Source organism: Pantherophis guttatus, chromosome 5 (genome assembly GCF_059756535.1).
Source record: "Pantherophis guttatus breed Tessera chromosome 5, ASM5975653v1, whole genome shotgun sequence".
Classification (NCBI taxonomy): domain Eukaryota; kingdom Metazoa; phylum Chordata; class Lepidosauria; order Squamata; family Colubridae; genus Pantherophis; species Pantherophis guttatus.
The window spans coordinates 39643889-39666039 of NC_142067.1; the positions used below are offsets into that span (position 1 = coordinate 39643889).

The 22151-nt window shown below is 34.4% G+C and overlaps 2 protein-coding genes and 1 long non-coding RNA gene across 10 annotated transcripts in view; 2 read left to right on the top strand and 1 right to left on the bottom strand.

Annotated features, from left to right (window-relative positions):
• EPHA6 (EPH receptor A6) overlaps positions 1 to 2991 on the top strand; it is a 429275-nt gene extending 426284 nt beyond the window's left edge. For both annotated transcript variants that reach the window (XM_034413652.3, XM_034413664.3), the window contains 2 exons: positions 2033 to 2182; positions 2587 to 2991. In XM_034413652.3, the coding sequence (XP_034269543.1) occupies positions 2033 to 2182; positions 2587 to 2701 (265 nt within the window). In that variant the 3' untranslated portion in view covers positions 2702 to 2991. The remainder of the gene's footprint in view (positions 1 to 2032; positions 2183 to 2586) is intronic.
• Positions 1 to 21123, bottom strand: LOC117663486 (uncharacterized). Of its 2 annotated transcripts, none has more exons than XR_004590719.3 (3): positions 21055 to 21123; positions 2574 to 2806; positions 1 to 1527 (listed from the first exon to the last, which is right to left on the bottom strand). It is a non-coding gene; the product is annotated as an uncharacterized LOC117663486 (long non-coding RNA). The 2 variants fall into 2 exon arrangements; XR_015734436.1 differs by lacking the exon at positions 21055 to 21123 and adding an exon at positions 14408 to 14660.
• ARL6 (ARF like GTPase 6) overlaps positions 14489 to 22151 on the top strand; it is a 14534-nt gene continuing 6871 nt past the window's right edge. The window contains exons 1-4 of one of the 6 annotated variants that reach the window (XM_087894958.1): positions 14489 to 14706; positions 15784 to 15942; positions 19072 to 19133; positions 20163 to 20231. In XM_087894958.1, the coding sequence (XP_087751084.1) occupies positions 15820 to 15942; positions 19072 to 19133; positions 20163 to 20231 (254 nt within the window). In that variant the 5' untranslated portion in view covers positions 14489 to 14706; positions 15784 to 15819. Of the gene's footprint in view, positions 15011 to 15783; positions 15943 to 19071; positions 19137 to 20162; positions 20232 to 22151 lie in introns of all 6 variants that reach the window. The other 5 variants (XM_087894956.1, XM_034413724.3, XM_034413696.3 and 2 more) reach the window with 5 other exon arrangements.

Below are 22151 nucleotides of genomic sequence, written 5' to 3' on the forward strand. Positions count from 1 at the left end.
TTGATCATTTAAACCAACTTTATTTTCCTTTCTTTTACTTCTAACAGTCTTAATTTTTAATTCAATCAAATATTGTCATAGAATTTAATTTCTCTTCAATTCTTCTTTATTCCATCACACAGATTTTTTCAAGACTTTAACTTTTAGAATTCTTCCAACTCAAAAATATTCTCAGCTTTCCTTGCATGTGCTGCATGTTTAACATCTTCTAAAAGATTGTCAATACTATTCAAGTTTGAAAGCCATTCTGAAATCTTTATTTTTCTTTGCTGTTAGTGTTTCATAGTTCACTTGGAGATATGGTTATAATTATTGTCTTGTGAAAACGCCCAGAGTCACTTCACTGAGGAATACTAATTTCTAGATTATATTGAGATTTAGCCGAATCTACTTTCTCCATTTATGTAACATTCCTTCTAGTCCTGGATGAGGCAGTATCCCGATCCATATACAGCACAACATATAAGCTTAATAGTTAGCTTAAAGTATTCTTTTCACATTTATACAAGTAGATCCTTTATGGTTATGGCAAAATAGTTGTTTTTCTTTTGTCAGTCCAAAGCACTTTATTTCAAGTTCTTACATTTTTTAAAGTTTATCAAGGTTTTCTTTTGTATTTTTTTATGACGACTTTTGTGATGAGATTCGGGAAAATTGTTCCTTTTTAAGAACTTTTCATAGAGATCCTTGTTATATAAGCAATATTGTAGAATAAACCTACGGACAACTAATCTACTGTCAACCAAACTTTTCAGTAGATCATTTACATGATTTGTGGTTATCATTTTGCAGATCTGAATTTTCTGGCAGTTACAGCAGATATTGTTAGGGGACTTCTAGCTGTTACTTTGTCCTTAACAGCCCCATGGAAATTCCATTTCTCAACAATGTTTCTTATTTAAACTGCTAAATGGAAATGTTTAGAGATAACATAATGCTTTTCTCCTAATTTGTAGCAGTGAATTATTTTTATTTTTAAATGCTCTGTCAGTTGTTTAGAGGAGCCATAGTTGTTGAAAGTAGACAGGCCCTTATACAAAACAGTTATTGCAAAATTAGAGATAAAATTAGACATAAATCTTCAGATTGGATTTTATTTACCCTATATTATTGGGTTTCAATGTTTTTGCCAATCTACTCTGCCCATTTTGGATTTTAAATGGAAAAATGTCCATCTAAAATATATACTGAAATATTTTTTAAAATGTATTTTTCTCTCAGAACAACATTTTAAGCTATAAACTATTTACCAAACACTTGAAAGGTGCAAATTTTGGAGCATTTCAAGGTTCTATTCTATACCTTTCTCTTATTCCACCTATACTGAATTCGTAAGATCAAATTATTCAGTTATTTCTGTCTGCTTCTCGCAAGAGAATCCCTTCTTTTCTCTTAAGCAAATTATAGTGGACTTTTGTAAGTAGAGCAGTTCGAAGACCAGTTCTGTTGCAACTGCAGGAAAGTAGTCCAGTCTAAAATTATATATATAAAGAACATTTGTATTTTGTTCCAGTAGACTTTGAAAACCTGAAATAAACAGAACAGTAACGATTATTTTAATTAATGATAATATGGAATAGTTACACTCTAAGGTAAGAAATATTCTCCAATTACAAGAAATATTCTTACAGGAAAAGATCTCAAAGGTGCTTTTTCAAAAAGTAACTGGATTGTTTTTCTTTTTTCCTTAAAGAAGAAAATGTTTCACTTCTCATCCAAGAAGTTTCATCAGATATGATTGGGGGAGTGGGGCTGGACTGATAGACACTGATAGTTGAGACTTGCTCACGGGGGATGGAAGGATAGGTTCTGGCAGGAATTTTGTTTTGTTTTCTTCTTTTTCCTCAAGGAAAAAAAAGTTGAGTTGCCTTTTGAAAAACCTCATTTGAGACAACTACAGTATGAGCTAGATGGCTGAGAATCTCCAGAGGAAAATATATGATTTTACAGCTTATGTAATGTTTAATTGTCAGCCGAATGTACTAAAAAGGTATCATAAAACTAAATCAATAATATATTGTTCTTTTCACAGAATGCCAGATTCACCTGGTGAAATTCCAGAATATCCCTTCTTTGTATCAGTCAGTGATTGGCTGGACTCAATAAAAATGGGCCAATACAAAGCTAATTTCATGGCAGCAGGGTACACATCTATGGATCTTGTTTCAAGAATGAGTATTGAGTAAGTACATTATTTATTAGGATTTCTAACTTTTATAGGACAGTGGGTAAGATTGGAATTTTAGAAAGTGCAAGGATAAATGCCAGGCATCGGTTAAATAAACAAATATTTATTCCCCATAGAAAAATAGTAACTGGATTTGAAATGTAATGAAAATTTGCATTTTGGTCATACCAGAGTCAAAAACACAAACTTTCATTACATTTCAAATCCAGTTACTCAACATGTTTAATATCCAGTATCCATTTTCTAACAGTTTTCAGGCTAAAGAACAAAATATATTATGTTCAATATTTCAGGTTTAATATATTCAATATTTCAGGTTTAAAAACAGCTTGGAACAATTTGTTTTTGTATTTTCTGTACTTCACCCAATATTTCCCAACATTACCTTTATCTTGCAGTGACATTAGAAGAATTGGAGTTGTTCTTATTGGACATCAGAGACGAATAGTGAGCAGTTTACAGACTTTACGGTTACACATGATGCACATACAGGACAAAGGATTTCATGTATGAAAATTCTAGAAGCAACTGTGTTTTGTGCCTCAGTATTTCTAAAATGGAAAATACTCTCACTCCTTCCTTCTTCCCAGCTTCAAAAACTGAAACGTCTTCTTCATACTATAAACACAAATATTTATGTTAATTCTTCCATCTTGGAATTTTTACTTAATTACATAGTTCCATCCTCAATGAACTGATGGTAACATCCTGGCCCCTAATAAAAGACTGTTGCTATGTGATGTTGAATAGCTTGGCATGGATGTATAACTTTATATAACAGTAAAGTATTCAGAAAACTTTCATCAACTTTTTTGAAAGTGAAGGCTTTCTTGACTTGGAATTGCTACCTTCTTGTTGTAATTAGAATTTGATGGTAAATTACTAAATAATAATACTGACACCAATAACGATGATAGACATTTATTTTCATGTTTTGTGACATTTTAGCTTCCAATATAAAATGTGCAATCAAGAAAAGAACTTGACACATGTATTTATTTTATTGCTTACCAAATCCCAAATGTAGGGTTTTATTTCTACATTTATTTTGTAATTATTACATTTAGTTTATGACAACTGGAATGGAAGCATAAAAATTCTTGGCCAAAATGAACAATTAAAAGTTTATAGTGAATTTTTATGTAAACAGATGTTACAGAATTTGTGTAAAAACAGATAAAGTGAATTATTGGCAAAGATCATCATCACATTTTTAATGATGCCAAGTGTTTAAATGTATTTGTTTGAACATCAGATTTCTCTATCTTAGAAAGTTTAGAGTACATAGAGTACAAACAAATTTAACCATTGGCTAGTTTCGTTATTATTCATGCCTAAGTTTCTATATGCTTCCATAACACTGAGCAAAGTCCTAAAATATGTTTTAAGCAAAATAAAATCCATGATAGGTATCAGTGATTTTACACAATGCAGTTATGTAACTTTATAAATATATATTTAACATGAGAAAACATAAGAAATTGCTATTTACAGTTAAGAAAAAATGTCTTTAAGCCATTCATTGTGACTTATTTAACTTCTCTAGGTTACCTATTTTTTTAATCCAGAAAAATGGCATTTTTCTTGAAACTGTCATGAAAAATATCAGTTTAATTCTCATACTTTTCGATCATGGAAATATTTTCAAGTTTTCCAATGAGTACAAATGGAAGAACATTCTAATTACTACATTACTTTCAGGAAACATCACCCTGCCCTTGTGGCCAATGGGAAAAAGATCTGCTTCAAAATCAAAAAAGAAATAAGATGATGAAGGATGCTATATATTTGAGTAGTAAATGAGGCCATTTAGGAATCGGTGCTCATAAATAGCCACTTCAACAGATACCTTTCATAAACCAGATGTTTGAGTTATAAACTTCAGTAGCCATGTCCTAATCCTAAAAGAAAATGCTGTTATCTCTTAGAAAAATTATACATAGATCTAATTTGGCTACATCATTCCATCTTTGCATGGAATAAGTTATGTTCCAATTAAAAAAAAATGAGTACATCTGCGTGCTCTAAAAGCCACGAACAAATTGCATATAAATAATAGTGTAAAAACATTTATAGAGAATTTCTCATTTATAATTCAAGAATGGATATGATTAGCCTATACAAGGAAGACTTAAGATGGCCTGGTCATATAAGGGAACTATCGGTAGTTCAGAGTGGGTTTGGGGAGGTGCCTTTGAATCAGTCTTACTTCTGGCAACTACATAGGCTTTTATAGTTTTCATGGCAATTTCAGAAGAGCTTTGCCAACTTTTTTCTAGGGTTGACAGAGACTGACTGTCTCAAGGTCACCTCGCCACTTTGTGCCCAAGAGAGAACTGGAACTCACTATCTCCTGGTGCCCTTAACTACCAACTACTAAATTGGTTCTTGGTTCCATTCAAAAATAGAAATGCTTAAAGGGATATATTGCATCAGAGAAAAGAAATACAGGAAAATGATCTTGACTAGTCTTTTTGTCTAATTTCAGTAAACACTTCTACTTGGCTTCCCATGCAAATGTTTTTTGTTTCTTTGTTTTTCACATATGATTTCAGGACTATATAACCTAGACTAGGTTATTTTTTTCTTAAACTTAAGCCCCCAAAATGCAAACAAAAACTATTTTTAAAGATATGAAATGGAATCAATAAGAATATTTCTTTTATTGCCCATGTATTTAATAGACGCTAATAGTCTGTATTTTAACATCTTTCAGGTACTGTTATACATGCACTATGATTACCATATAGATACATCAGGTTTGCTAGCTTGGAAGTAACATGTTATTTTATGCATTTTAATACTGTTTATGAAAAATGATCATTGTAATGATTGTGGTGGGTTTGCTCTTTATCTATTAAGGGAAAAGCCATATAAATTATATTTTATATTTAAAAATACAGCCTCATGTATAGAAAAAATCTTTCCTTTTTCTTTGGCTTTTCAATTTGCCTGCCAAGTTTAGTTTCATTCCTAGACTTTTCTAATAGAGTTGTTTTTTGTTTTGTTGGCAACCTTATTGTATTATATTTTGTTAACATACATGGATTACAGACTAGTTTACGCAAACAAGCAACCTCCTAAAAAACATAAACTCTGCCTGGGCAGCTGCTAATCCCACAAAGACAGCATTTTGCCACAGCTCTTGTTATGGTTGAAGCTATGAAGCATGCAACTGTACATGAAATACTGGCTAGCTAGATAAGCAGTCTCCATATGACTAGCTTTAAGTTAGCAATCAAGGAGCTATGTCTTTGGAAAAGTTTATTTGAACAATACTGATGTGCCAAAAGTCAACTGCCAGGAAAAGCCACTGGCAGAAGCAGCAATCCCTTCACTAAAAAAAGGAAAAGACAACACTCTGGCCTGCACTGATAACATTTTATAGCTATTTGAATTGTTGTTGCTACTCTTAAAATACTGTCAGTCCCCCCCCTCCCTCACCCTCTCTCTTGTATTTGAATATTGAATTCATCTGAAATGATGTCCCCCCCTCCAATCCAACACTAAATGCATATTCATTTCCAAATTTCCAACAATTTCCAACAATTCCTTCTGGGCAAATTCTTCCTTGATCATAACAAGCACCAGCAAGATTCAGAATGCTATGCATGGGGGGTGGTGTAGGAATGACCAAATCATTAATACAGGTAGTCCTTGATTTATTTTCACAAATGGTATCAGAAGTTCCATTGCTTAAGCAATGTAACCATAAAGAATGACACTGAGTGACCAGATCACTTATTGACAGCAATCAATAATGGCACTTCCATTGCTATTGTTAGCAATAATTGCACTCCCGTTGCTATTGTTAACTGAATTCCACTGGTTGATAGCCTGGGACCCCAATCTAAGCCATTCTAGGTTTGGTCCATCCCAGTTCTGAATCTCAGTAAAGTAAGGAACTCCCCCTATCACTGCCTTTTACTGTACTCTACCTTTCGGGGCAATAAAAAAACCCAGAACCTAACAACTCTTGGGCTGCTTCCCACTCTGCACTCAAGGGCATCTTGGTGTACTGCAACTCTGGGTCAGCAAAAAGCTTCTCATCTGCAGCACAGTACAAAGTTGAGCTGTCTCTGGAAGCCTCGGTCATCCCAACAGTACAATGCAAAGCCACTGTGCCCTGGGAAATACCAGGAGCAACAGTGTGGTACAAGCCACAACCATCCTGGGCTACCTCAGCCCAGTCCCAGCTAGTTACCCTGTACTCCGAGGTCCCTGTCACTCCACAGCCTCAGCTGATTTTTTCCAGTTTCTTTCTGCTGCCACTGATGAGGCAGCTCCACCCTGGCCTTCATGAAGCAATTGCTGCCACAAGTCCATATTTTCCAGGTCTTGCAAGTAAACTGCAGTATATGACCTGGAAAAGAAAGCCTCATGCAGCCAGCAGCTGCTTCGTGAAGGGTCAGGCTGGGCATGTATGGTCAGTGGAAGCAAGACCGCAAAGGTTAGCCAAGGGGCATGTGGCAAGGGGCATGTGGCATGGATGGCAGGGAGCCAAAAAGGCATAGATGGGAACAGGCAGGCAGGGGGACATGGAAATTGAAGCATCCCTGCAGTCATAAGTGCTGGCAAACTGCCAGGTGCCAAATTTTGATCATATAACTGCAGGAGTGCTGCAACAGCTGTAACGTGGGGGACCAGTGATATCTCCCTTCGTTCAGTGATGCCATAACATTGAACAGTCACTGAATGAATGTTTATAACTTAAGGATTACCTGTATCTGAAGCTACTGGTCAATGTCCTTACTTTTAAGTAAATGTATGGAAGAGAAGCGTATGTATATGTGTGTGTGCATGTGTCTGTGTGTGTGTATATATATATACACACACACTTACACCCACACACCTACATTCATATGGGACTAGAAGCTCTCTGTTTATATGTAATCACTCAATTTTTAAAATAACTGTTGGTACAGCTCTTCTTCACATAAGTAGATCTATACCTTTCCATTCAGATGGCTGAAATGATACACATTCATTAGTCTAGCTACAGTATAAAAAGTACTTATTTCCTGTTTTATCACTCAGTGGGAATATATATTTTCAACAGAAAGGAACAGGAGAAAAATATTGTAGATGTGTATTTAATATATTTTTATAATAAGCAATTAAATAAAGAGTAAAGGAATACATTCTTTTAGCAATCTATTAGTTAAAAATCTTAATGTTCTTTTGAATTCTGTCTATGGATTTGTTTCGTGTACTACATTTTGTTTTATATTCCCCCTACCCTTTAATGATTCTATAATTTCCAAGTTTTAGAAGCTACATTTTGTTTATTCTCTGTTGATAACACAATTCCACACATATATTGCAACTAAACAGAGAAAGACAATGCCAATACTGTTGTGTTCTTTAGCCCACTGATTTCATTAGGCTTAAGAAGGATTGAGTCTATTAGGAGAGGAGCCATACATCAGTGACAGATAGCAATGCACTGGATGCATATAAGGCTATGTTCAATCCCTGGAGTCTTCAGTTAAAAAGATCAAGTAACACGTGATATAAATTTCCCAAAATCTTGACAAGTCATTACTGATAAAGTAGGTAAAACTCAATTAAATTATAAATAGTTCTGCCATAACACAGATTCCTATAAATACTCACTCTTCAGAGTACTGATATGGTGAAAATATGGTGAACATTATCATGTCCAATGTTCTCTCCAAGGCTGCTTTTAAAATTCTGTTTAAGGCCATTTACAACATAACCTTTAATGAACATACAATCATTTTCACTTAGCACAGCATTGTTTTGTGCTCCAGATGCATCAGAAAAACATCTAGAATTTCCTACCAATTTGACCTGTAGCTCTCATTGGACATTATCATAGAAGTGATGTAGTTCATTTTCAACCCAACCCCAATGTAGCTTGTACCATGTAGTATTTTAGGTTTCCCACGGAGACAAAAAGAATAAAGCAGTCCACATTTGACAATTATAGAGAAGCTATGCTGTGGGCCTAAATAGTGGTTGAATTTGATTAACACTAAATCAGTGCAGATTTCTGAAAACTACAGAATACTTCAACTTTTATTTCCACCAGAATTGCTTATTCATTCTACCTGTAAACAAAGAAAAACTGATTCAGGCTGAATGCAGACTTCTCTTTTCTTAATATGGAAGACAGAACCCTAAGTTTTCCAGTCTGAATGAGTCTCACAGCTCTTTGGAAAATGCCCATCAATGAAATTATCAATGTGGGACAAAAAAATTTTTTTTAAAATAATGGGAATAATCATATTAACTGTATTCAATTAATTTGTTAATTTAATTTGTGTACAAATTTAATCAATTTTTAGCAATTGTCCTTACTTTATTGATGAAGTAAACTCTGGCATATCACTCAATGTCAAATGCAGTCTTTAGCTTGAAAAAGTTGATTGTTTCTGGTTTGAAAGAATTTGGAATAGTCTCTTTGCTACATTTCATAACACCTTTTTGTGAACATAAGATCAGAATGCAAAGGATGACCAGTCTATGAAAACCTTGCTGGATCAGGGTGAATTGTGCATCTACTAGTTAATGAAGTTTTTAACTAGTTGGTTTATGTATTTAAGTCAATTATACAAAATGTTAACTCTGTAAAAGCTCTGATATAAAGCTAATAATTTCAATAAAACTTCAAGATGACATAGTATAATATTTTGATTAACGAGAATGTTCTGCCTTGTTATTTTAAAATCAAAGCTCAAGTTTTTATGTTTAAACAAGAATTGATATTGGCCTGGCACATGAACTTGATTTTTATTTTTTATTTTCAGATATTGATTGAAACAAAAGGTAAACTGGAATATTTACACCATAACTTCATTTAAGTAATTTATTTACAAGTGCTGCCATTTTATTACTAAATCATTAGTATGTGAATTTAGTCAGATAAGAAACTATGTAATGATAAACATGGCAATAAAAGTAGGGTTTTTTATACCCCAAGATGTAGTTTTATAAGCAACTTAACTTGCCTTTTGTGCTTTGGAAAGTATATTATCAGAAATAATTCAATATTATAGGCATGTTTTAAAACAGATTGCAATATTAAAAACACCAAAAAAATCATTTAATATTAAATATGCTCCTTAAAAAATAGTCAGTTTCAGAAGATCTGCTGCTATTGCTCATCCCAGTGTGGAAAACTCTTATAATTGATATGCACGTGTAGCTTAAAATAAAATTCATTAATTCCCACAGAGGATTTTTCCAAGAGCCTGACCTTAATACTGAAAGATTTGATACTATTAAGCAAAAGTTAATCAAGAATTTCAAATATATTTATTTATTAGTTCATATTATTGTAGCCTATTTACAGTACTCTTAAACCTTGTGACAAAATAAGATAAATACAGAATATAATTCAATTGTTTTATTATTGTTGTAAACATTTATATTATTCAGCATTACAATCCCATAAGCTTTCATGTAATATTTTTTAATGTTCTAATTTTTCATACAAAAGAATTTATGACCAACAATAAATCAATACTTAGCTAAAATGTAATGTACTTCTACTTGATAGTAACATTTGTAAACTTGAAATAATACACCTAGAAGGGCTTCCTGTTTGCTTTATGTATAGTGTCCATCAAAATACAAAAATTAACTTCCAAAAGTGACGGATAGATGCTATTACTACCAGTATATTCTGCAAAAAACATATTTTTTGGAAATAGAAAACTGCTGTTATAGTGTAATGTAATATAAACCTAAAATAAAAACCAGAACTTGATCCCAGCTGTATATTATAAATACTGGTGGGACAAATAAATCTACATTGCTGATCAGGTTCATTCCTACACAGAACAAAATAAAATCAAATAATTTTAATAATACAAAACAATCACATAATATCAAGTTGTAATAACATTTACATTTATACTTGGATTCATAAAATATGAACCACTCAGGATACAGGATTATGCTACTGGCAGAAACTCAAGTATTTATCTCTTACTTTGGTGTTAGGTATGATTAACTACAGAAAATGTGTAACACTCCTTTTAACAAATCTAAAGCTTCTATGCTATTTCTGTCTTTAAAAACAAGTTTTTAGAAATTTTCAAATATCATTTTCCTGATCCAAACAACTATTTTAATGAAAAATACAGCAACACAGAAGACCTATTTCTATTGTATTCCTGTTTAACTAATACAACACAGTAATAAATGCTGACAGATTAAGAGAATTGTACTTTTTTCCCCTTTTTACCGGTATATGATTGCTACGTTTGCATTGCTAGCACAGGCATATATTTGACTCAGTGTAAAATTATATTTGAAATAGCAATGTCCAAATAAACGAGATTTCTAAAACAGTAACAAAAAGAAACCTGTCCTCACAGGATAATTTAGTGGGTAAATTATTATTCCTAAATTTTACAGGAATCACATCAATCAGGAAAGATGTTTGGAGATTTGTTAACAAGTAGAATGGGATAAATACATATACTCTGTGGCTAACATAATCTAGTATTGTGTCTTAAGTGGGGCTTATACCTTATAAATTCAAGATTGACCTCAATCCACACCCATGAACACATACTGTAGTTCTTGCTGAAAAAACTAATGGCAGAGGAGAAATGGCTGTGGAGACTCCTGTCAGAGGAATGAGGACACCTATTCCAGTGGATCAGCTCCACTGATATGGAAATGCAAAATACTTTTAAAGTTTCTAGGATTACACCCTGGAGCATAGATAGCAACCTAAATTTAAACTCTTTAAGTTTATCATTTGAAAACAATCAACTTTTTAAAATTACTCCTTGCTTTACTTTAAAAGAAGTAAAAATAATTAAAAAAAATTTTGTATTTGCTCCAAGTTGCAATGGCAAAAAATAATTCGTTGTCCTCTAATATACGAACTTGAATTTGAGTTTCAAACTCATTTCATAGATTCACAAATCTGACAATATTTCCCATTTCACTCCAATATCTCTATGCATATTTCACTCCAGTATCTCTATGCATATAGAATAATTTGGATGCCTAAGCTCATTGCATTAAAACTATGCCTTTTACCCATTTTTAATATTTTGTGTCTTACTACCAATTGCAAATTAGAGCTACCATGTTTGAAAAGAAGGGCTTGGTATCGATTTTGAGGCTGCTCCATTAAATAAAATCACATTCACATTTTCTTTTATTAGCTATAGTAATAAATCAAGAATAGTTGTTCAAAAGAAAGGTTAATATATATATATATTCGGAATTCCAATTTCATCCTGATTCCCATTTTTTAATTAAAAATTAATAACTTTGAAATTATTCTCCTTATGTGAAATCTACTTTGATAATATGTTTCATGTGATTTTTCATGTGCTAGCTTGCCTATTAAGTTAGCAATGTAATAAAATGCTCAGCTTTCATAATGAGGGCATTTTAAGGTGAATTGCATCCATATGCCATCTATTTGCAGAAAGTGTATGGGGTTTGGCAAAGCTACATGCTGAGCAACATAATAAGATATTTGTACAAAGTACAAGTTACTGATTATTATTGTGTTTTATTTTTCTATGATTTCCTAAGAGGCATTATCAAGTCTTACAAATGGAATAAGCCTGTTTACTAAGATATTTATTAGCAAATAAAAGTATAGTACTCGTGGTTATTTCTGTGTGTTTGTTCACCTAAATTGTGTAATTTTTAAAAGTCCTACAGGTTTTATTCATCTATCTATCTATCTATCTATCTATCTATCTATCTATCTATCTATCTATCTATTTATTTATTTTAAAAAATTTTATACCGCCCCCTCTCCCGAAGGACTCGGGGCGGTGAACAGCCAAAATTAAAAACACACAATACAAATATTAAAATTCTTTAAAATGAAATTAAATCTATGGCTTCCCCAATTTAAAACCCTTACCCATAAAATTCCCCAATTAAAAGATTTTTAACCCAGCCCGGCTTGCTGAAATAAAAGTCTTCAGGGCCCGGCGGAAGGTACGGAGGTTCGGGATCAGTCGTATCCCTGGGAGTAGCTCATTCCAGAGGGCGGGTGCCCCCACAGAGAAGGCTCTTCCCCGGGGGGTCGCCAGCCGACATTGCCTGACAGACGGCACCCCGAGGAGGCCCTCTCTGTGGGAGCGTATTGGCCAGTGGGAGGTTATCGGTGGCAGAAGGTGGTCTCGTAAATAACCGGGCCCTAAGCCATGGAGCGCTTTGAAGATGAGAACCAATACCTTGAAGCGCACCCGGAAGACCACTGGAAGCCAATGCAGCTCGCGCAGGAGAGGTGTCACGTGGGAGCACCATGTCGCCTCCATAAGCACCTGCGCGGCCGCATTCTGCACCAATTGGAGCCTCCGAGTGCTCCTCAAGGGGAGCCCCATGTAGAGAGCGTTGCAGTAGTCCAGGCGGGAAGTAACGAGGGCATGAGTGACCGTGCATAGGGAGTCCCAATCCAGAAAGGGGCGCAACTGGCGTATCAGGCGAACCTGATAGAAAGCCCCCCTGGCCATGGCCGTCATATGCTCTTCTAAAGACAGCTGTGCATCCAGGAGGACACCCAAGTTACGCGCCCTCTCTGTGGGGGCCAATGTCTCGCCCCCAATAGTCAGCGATGGCACCAGCTGACTATATCGGGACGCCGGCAGTCACAGCTACTCAGTCTTGGAGGGGTTGAGTCGGAGCCTGTTCCTCCCCATCCAGACCCGCACGGCCTCCAGGCACCGGGACATCACTTCAAGGGCATCGTTGGGGTGGTCCGGGGTGGAGATGTTAGAGAAACCAGCTATTTTTATTAATGCACAAATTACAGAAAATAAACTCAGAATTTTTAGAACCAGATAATGCAAATGGCTATACTTTTTTAAAAAAAAATTAATAACATACACACTGGATGCACAGCAAAGCCAAGAGCCATTGTTCCCTGTACTGTTTCACATAACAAGTCAGAAAATGTGAAATAACTTAGTCAATAGCCTGCACTGCTTCCTGACCTTGAACCACAGATTTAAAGACAAATGAGTAGAGCAAAGTCTAGATTGGGTGTGGGGGTCTAATCCTTCCTTGCTACTATTAACTTGGGAAATAGAGATAAGAAGCTTGACTTTTCTCTAGTTCTTTTATAGAAAGAGATGTTATAAAATTAGCAAAATCTGAAATGTTGGTATTACCTCTAGAAATAAACAGTAATTAAACTGACCACAGCTTCATTCTTCTACTAGTAAACCTTCCAATACAATTTAATTGGTGGAACAGTTGCCATAAGACAACTGGCTTTAAAGAGCAACTGGCTTTAAAGCAGCATGTTAAAAGAAACAGTCTGCATCCTGGTTATTAAACAAAACTAAGAGAAAAAAATATTTTCTAGGCACAGAATAATTCAAACATTTTATAATCTGTAACCTGCAAACTGTCAGCAAATTGCCCATTATTACCTGGAGCTGAAGTACAAAAGCTAGAAAACACTGGTATACTTCCTATAGAATTTCTAAGTACTGTTTGGGCCAGATTCTTCCAGACTTTGAGTACAATTCACATAGTTTACCATTAGTCAATCCACAATTTCAGCAAGGAAATGAAATTCAACAATATTCTACAAAGCAAGAATGCAATGCTGTACTTTCTTTCCTCTTTCCCGGTACAATATGCTCCGTTTTCATTACAGAAGGTAAATATCCCTGAACTATTGTGCAGATCAGTACCGCACAGTATGCAAAACGAGTAATAAAGGAGAATTGCAAAGGTTAAGAACGAAGAAACCAGGCTGTGAAGTCTGCAAAAGAAAAATCTATTCAGAAATGCATTAGCAAATAGCAGATATGGCCAAGAAATACAATCACCTATTAATCCAGGTACAACAACACGGAAAAAACCATATTCAAAAGATCAATAGAACCATTCAGGAATGATTTGGGCACACCGAATCAGAAACGGAGAACAGGATTATAAAATAAACGCTCATTTAAATTCGGATGCGGGTTTTTGCTGCCTTGGAACATTTTAACTCAGCAACACAATTGACAACTCTTAACATACAGCAGGAAGGGGAGGGGCTGCAAGTAGGCGCGCAATATAATTTGCTAGGTTAATACTTGGGAGTTAATAGGATGGACGAGGTTAATTTGTGTTATACGCATTAAAAGCCAAGCAGCCGTCTTTCTAAATCACGTCTCTGACACACACACGCCCCATCAAAATCCAACCCTCGCCTCGCTCCTATGCGGACATATTGAGCTTTTAACCGTTTAATTTAAAGAAGACATTGACCAAACGCCAAATGTGGAGGGGCGGAGAGCAGACTATCGGGATTACTGTTCCTTCCCACGGCACTTCTTCGTCACCAGGATATTCAACCCCTGGCTCCGTCTCTTGATACTTCTGTATTCCTCCTGTCACCCGGGGCGGAAGGTGAGGGGGTTCTAGGGCGGACCGCCCCCGCTTTCCTATCCAGGCAATGGCGACTCTTCACCCCACAAAGCACCACCAAAAGTTCACCGCCACCCGGGACTGAAAAAGACGCTCCGCCTCGAGGAGGGCGTGGCTTACAGAACGGTTCTGTTTCCGAGGTAACGACGTAGGCGTCGGGGAAGTGGAGAGTGGGGGGCGGGGAGAGAAGAGGAGGGGGTTCTTGCTCTTTCAAGGCCCGGCGGGCAGCTGTTGTCGGTCGCGTTTGCTTTGGTGAGTATAGTATAGTAGATTCCTGCTCCTTTAAAAATAAAAAAAAAAAGGGGGGGGGTACGTCGGGTTGAGTGCTTCTCTTGTACTTTTAATTTAACGTTATGTAGTCTTTCTCTGCAAGATTAGGTCACCTGGCTTTCCACAGCCTCCCCCCCCCTCCTTTATTTGGACGAATCCTGGGAGAGGATTACGGTAGGTTATCAATACGAAAGAGCGGGATCGACTCACGCTAACCCAGCCAGCTTCATGGCAGAGCAAGGATTTTAAATCCGGGTTTTACCTAGTGAACCATGTCATTCTTTAAAGCGGCTCCCCTGGATGCGTAGGATTTAAAGGCGAATCGTTCTCAGGCCACGCTTTGAAGGGATTCTGGATTTGGGGTTCATATATTCGAAAAGCACCAGCGTGGGAAATCGTGCTCTTGATTACCCTTAAAACAATTCTGTTATCTGGGTGGAACCAGAAATGCAGCAAGTTTATTCACGGCTCAGGGGGAAAGATGCTTAATAAGGCGTGAAACTCTTATTTGTGGGTCTGATATAATGACTGGGTTCACTTCTTGATCCTTGAATATTTTTAATAGTGCACTGTACAGAATGTTCTGATTTTGGTTAAACTATAAAATGAGAAATGTGGATCTACTTCTAATTTTTTTGTACAAATAAAAACTTAGCCTCATTGCACGATGCTTTATGAATTGTAAAATCACATTTATCCATTGACAGAAAGATACTGTGCTTTAACAGAAAGATAAGTACCTAGCCTGTTTTGACCAGAAGACTTTCCAAATAAGCAGCTTATCTACTTGTTCCTTAGGCTAACCAGCCTGCTGTGACATGATTTGCAACTATTTCTTCTTCAGGATGCTTCTGATTTAATTGTGTTGAAATCTTTGCCTTCATGTTCATCTATAGTAATTTCAATTTTTAAATCTATCTATCTATCTATCTATCTACAACCTTTAGAAATACACAAATTGTCTGTGCCATTCAATCAAAATTATGGGATTATTTGATAAACTGGCAAGTTGGCTTGGTCTGAAAAAGAAAGAAGTTCATGTTCTGTGCCTTGGATTAGACAACAGTGGTAAAACAACAATTATCAACAAGTTAAAACCATATAATGTAAGTAGATATTTTTAGTTTTATTACCAATTCATTTTATGTTGTTGAAAAGCTGATATATATATATCACTAGAGATATTTGTGGAAACATGGAATAGTTTCAATATTTAATTTCAAGACAAAATTTATATATACCTCTTTGAGAAGGAGTAAATTGTAAATAAACTTTTCATGTTTGTACAGTTTATCTTTCCAAAAATAAATGCTAATAGAAATTGTGTTTAAATTTGTAATACTGAATTTAGAAAATAAATATTCTTTGGACTGTAAACTTTAATCATCTAATGAATAAATAACTTAGTTCAATATACAGTAGAATTCAAAAAAGGAACATTATGAAAGTAAATTACTATGATCTCAGACTCATTGGTTCAGTGTTAATATTGGCTATTTCTTTAATTTATCCTCTAAAGAAGAAATAACCAATATTAACAATGAAGCAATTAAGAACTAATACGTTTGTCAATTTTGCTGAGGACCATTAGCAGTTTTATGACTTTTAAACTAGGATTACATAGTAAAGCAAGTTAATGCTATTTACTGTATATACATTGGAGCCCTAATTCTACAGGTGGTCATTGACTAACAGCCACAATTTAGCCCAGAATTTATGTTTATAGGTAAGAAATTTATTAAGTTTGTTTTGCCCATTTTACAATTTTTCTTGTCACATTTGTTAAATAAATCACTGGAGTTGTTAAATTAGTAAGTGAATCTGGCTTCCCCATTGAATTTGCTTGTCAGAAAGTCACACAAGATAGTTAATTACATGACCCCTGGACACTGCAACCATCATAAATATGAACCAATTGTCAAGCATCTGAGTATAAATCTGTGACCATGGGATGCTGCAATGATCATTTTTTCAATGCCATTGTAACTTCGAACAGACACTAAATGAAGTTGTAAGTCGAGGACTACCTACAGGCAGTTTTATGTATTTGCAATTTATATATATATGGACCAGAAATAATTAGAGTAAAGATTTCGGCATATTTGTGGGTTTGAAGATGTGATTCTTATCTGCCATTTTGTATATTCATTAGTCCTCAAATACATTTTCCCAGCAGTTTGCTGCCAGTTTTACCAATCTGCTCAGTCTATATTTTCCTATATCTTTTCGGTACTTGCCACTCATCCCGCAGCAGCGCTCTCACCTTTTCTTCCCATGCACAGTTGCCAGTCTTTGCAGTGCTGTTTTCTTTCTCACCAGGTCATTCATCCCTGATTTTTTTTCACAATATACCCTCCAAGCCTCCAATCAGTCACTGGTCTTTCCTAATCCCTATAGACTCCAGGCCTCATTATCTGCAGTTTTATTATCCGTAATTATTGGGTAGAATGAAATCCCAATGAAAATTTAGTATGTGTATATGTAATGTAATAATATGTGCTGGTAAGCTTCTTTTGCCTTTATGGACATTCAATACCACCTTAATATCTTATTTGACTTCATGCAAAGATAGTCTTATTTTCTAAGACAATCTAGGATTTCAGTCCTATATTTTTTAAAGAATTGTAATGCCCCGGGTTAAAGTGACTATATTTGTACAATTTATATTCAGTTTCACATACTGATTGCTGTGGAATTTTATGCTTTTGGTCTTCTATGTAATTAATCAAGAGCATTTTATTTTTCTGTAGCTTAAAATACAATAAATAAGTCACCCCTATAATTATTTTATTTTATTTTATTTTATTATTTTTATTAGATTTACATGCCGCCCTTCTCCGGAGACTCAGGGCGGCTTACAATGCGTTAAGCAATAGCCTTCATACTTTTGTATATTTTATACAAAGTCAGCTTATTGTCCCCACAACTGGGTCCTCAATTTACCTACCTTAGAAAGGATGGAAGGCTGAGTCAACCTTGAGCCTGGGGAGATTCGAACATGCAATAATTGCAGACAGCTGAATGTTAATAACAGGCTTTTAGTCTGTTGAGCTATCCAGGCTCCTTACATTTTTTGGATTTAAATGGGCAATGACTTGTTTGATTATATCTCTGAAAAAGAATATTTAAGTCATGAAAGCATTCAGATGAGTAATAGTATTATAAATAATGATTGATTTGTTAAAGAAACAATTTTAGCAAAAACAAAGTATATGTGTACTGTATTTAAATGCAAAATACAAAATAAGTTAAGATTTACTCTGGTTCTTAAACATTTCATTGTTTCTTACCAGTAAATCATCTTCCAGTTAAGAAGATGAAATACTTATGCTTGACAGATTATAAATATTTTTATCTTTCTCAATTGGTACATCACTCATTCTCTATGTTTTTCTCAAAAGTTAGGAGATTCCACAATATATTTAGATTGCATAAACAAACACTAATGATTAATCCCTATAGTTTTGTGAGGAACACAGAAAGAGTACATTAAATATTGGATCCACATCCACAATGTTGATGACTAACATTTAGATAAGTGAGTGAGACAAATTCAGTGCTTATATTCTTTATTTCTTTGATGAACTACATACTTATTTTTTTTCAAAAGTGAATGTTGTAATTGAATTATCCTAAAACAAACAACAGTGTCAATCCTGATGAATACCTGCTACAGAAGTTGTAGACAAATATTTAGGCTTCAAATAAATGTATTTATTTATTTGTTTTCCTAACTTTAGACCAATTGTTGACAGCTTGTAATAAAACACGATTAAAAAAAGCAATATACAATAATGAAAAAAGATGGAAACAAACAGCACAGAGATATGACATAGCCAACAAGAGGCTCATCCAAATTAATATAGCACCTGAACAACTCACATTATAAGACAACAAGAATAACTGCATCCCATTGTTGAGTACTAATAAATGAAGTAAAATTAAATGTAAGGTGGTTTATATACAATTGGATTGAATAAAAGCAAATAAAAAAGCCTGCAGAGCCACCATTATGCTGAGTAAAAAATTAGGGGCAAACTTAAAAGATAAATATATCTTTTTTATTCAAAAACATATGTATTCTTTTATAAGTGTTAGTATCATTGCTTGTTATACAGTTTGATAATATTTTATTATGACTTCAATACACTATTTCAATTAAGAGATAATATATATCACTGATTTTAAATATTAAAATAACAATTTGTTTTTAACTCAATTTTTCTTTTGCACAGGCTCAAGCTCAAGATATTGTTCCTACAATAGGATTCAGTATAGAGAAATTCAGAACATCAAGGTAGTACGCTTTTATTCCAATATTTTTATAGCTTTTTATTTAATTATGCATTAAATCATTAAAGAAAATGTTTCAGATATAACATTTAAAGTGTCATTTTTTCATTCTGAAAATGTCATGTCCTGAAACACATAAGGTAAATCTGAATTGTGCATCTCACATGTGAAGAAAGTTTTAATGAGAAACTTTCTTTTTAATGAACCCAAATCTCTAGGAAGAAATGTTTATTGGAAAAATGGAAGACAACCTTGTATACACATTTTCAGATAAAATCAGCACAGCTACAGTATCTATCTAAACTAGTTACTTGCTTTTTGAATAAGATCTTGCATTCAAGACATGTTGAGACACTTTAGAGAAACTAGTTGGAGAGAAATCATGTGGTTATTTTGTTTAGAATTAGAGGTTCTTAGGCAGACCCACCTTGCTCCTTCCATTTTAGCACTATTCTTATAGTTTAATAGGAGATATTGGGTAAATGGAGGTTAACTTTCTTGTAAGAAAAACACACCCATCTCTTATGTTATGGACATGACCAGTAAATCCGAAAAAATACTTTACAGTTGGGCTCATCTTCCTGACCATATGATGATTGACTGTTAAAGCTACTGATTAGCTTTTAATAGTTAAGGTGTTGTATAAAATTATCATGCAGTTTAACAAGATTACAGAGGTAGATATTCTTCAGGGCAAATTTTGGAAGTATGGAGCAGAATAAAAGAGAACGATGGGAAGTAGTTTTCTTTATATTTAGAAGTGCACAGCACTGAGTAAGACAACAGTGTGAAGAACCAATTAAGTTCCTCTTTGTTTAATATGGATTATTTCTTTGTATAAAACTATGTTTTTAATTTAGTTTGACACTTGTCAATAAAACTCACACATCATATTAAATTAAATATCAATTTTAAAAAATGTGTACCAGTCAAAAAGTTGTTATTACACTGAATTGGCATAATATAATTTATACAAGATTGCAATCCAGAATGTGTCACAGATCTAATGCCCTGTTTTATTGTTTCTTTACAGTTTATCATTCACTGTGTTTGATATGTCAGGTCAAGGTAGATACAGAAATCTCTGGGAACATTATTATAAGTAAGTCCATTTTTAACAGTAAGTCTTAGTTATGTATTCCTCTAGTAAATTTATGAACATATTTAGTTAAAATAGTTCGCAGAGTAAAATTATAATTAAGTTTCTCTTAGACTTGTCTGCAGTATTCTCAAGCATGAACAAAAGGGAAGGAATGATGAATTGGAATAATATAAATATATATAATGTATATAAAAACCTCAAAACTGGGAATAATTAGGTAATATATGAAAGGAAATTAATTATCTATTCCTGTGAAAATTATTGCTACAGCTACAGCAGCAAATACTAACTTTTAGTTAGTTTTAATACCTTTTAAAGTCATCATCCTTTAAAATGCCCAAATTAAATTCCTATTTTCTAGCAGTCTTGGTTAGTACAAGTAGTCCTTGATTTATAACCATTCATTCATCAATTACAATACTGAACAAAAGGACTCATGACTGATCGCCAAAGTTATGGCCATTGCACTGCCCTCATGGTGAAATGATCACGATCTGAGCATTTGGTAACTCATTCACGCTAACAACTGGCTGCCAAACACCTGCCATCATGTGATTGCCATTTGCAATCTTCCTTGCTGGTTTTTCCAGAAAGTCAGTGCACTCTTGCATACCTTTCCAGATTTATGCCATACCTCCATGCATCCTCCCCAATCCGCATGGCACCCCTCACACATCCTTGTGCAGTGTGTGCAACCTTCCCAATCTGTGTGATGCTTTTCTCACACACTGTGTCCTCCTTCCTCTCATGAGCCTGACACATCCTCCCCAATCCAGCCCCATGCATCCACTTATTTCTTCCCTCATTGGCAGCAGCCATTTACCTGCCTGCTCGCCTGGGACTTGTAAATTTCTTCTTCACTGACTTTGGGATTCACTTAACCAAAGCAATTGGACTGCAAAGATTGCCATCACTAAGTGATGCTGTCATGCTTTATGACCACATCACATAGCAACCAAAATTCTAAACCCAATTGTTATTGTAAGATAAGGGCTACTTGTAAAGCAACTTATAGAAATTGCAACCCATTAAGTTATGGTGGGCTATAGATTGCATAGCCTGGAATTTATACTTAATACATTTACAGCTGCTTAATTGTTGAATATATATAATAAATTAATGGACAAATTAGGTTACAAAATATTGGTCCTTCTATTAAGAATGTATGAGTGCCTATGGAATTATTTTTATATAACAAATTAAAATTCTTTCCTTGAATAGTTATAGGAAATAATATAAAATGATTTATGGATTATGAATTTATATGGATTGAGTTATGTCTCCTTTCTCCAGTATTTAAACATTTTATATCTTGAAAACACTAGCATTTACTGCTTAATTAATTGTGCAAAAAATAGATAAAAAGCTGCTACATTAAGCATCTAAGCTTCTATTACATTTTAATTATTTATTTATTTTCCAAATAGAATTGTAAAGCGTCGCCACATTGCAACAAGCATCTAAGCTTTTATTACTGTTTGTTTGTTTGTTTGTTTGTTTTGAAAGATTTCAAATAGAGAAAATTTAAAGCCTCACCACTTTGCAACTTCAAACAAAGTTGCTATTTTTGTTTTTAAAGTATATTGAGGCTATACTTGCATACTTACTGAGAGTAAATTACACTGAGCTCTATAGATGTATGTAAGTACAGGACTGTCTTTTAAACTTACTTTATAGTAGTTAAGCATTCTGATTTAGCAAATTACCATATTACCTTTTAAAGGCCCTAATAGCTTGGATTTAAATTTCTGCAAACAGAATTTCAGTGAGATAAATGCCTATCTCATTTTTACGAATAGCTCCTGTTACATTTTTGCAGCACTTCACATGAACATGACTGTTTCCTACTGCTTGGGGGCAGAGAGGGCTGCTGCAGAGTGGGAATGTAAAAATGCTGTTCTACAACTGCTGTATTACAGT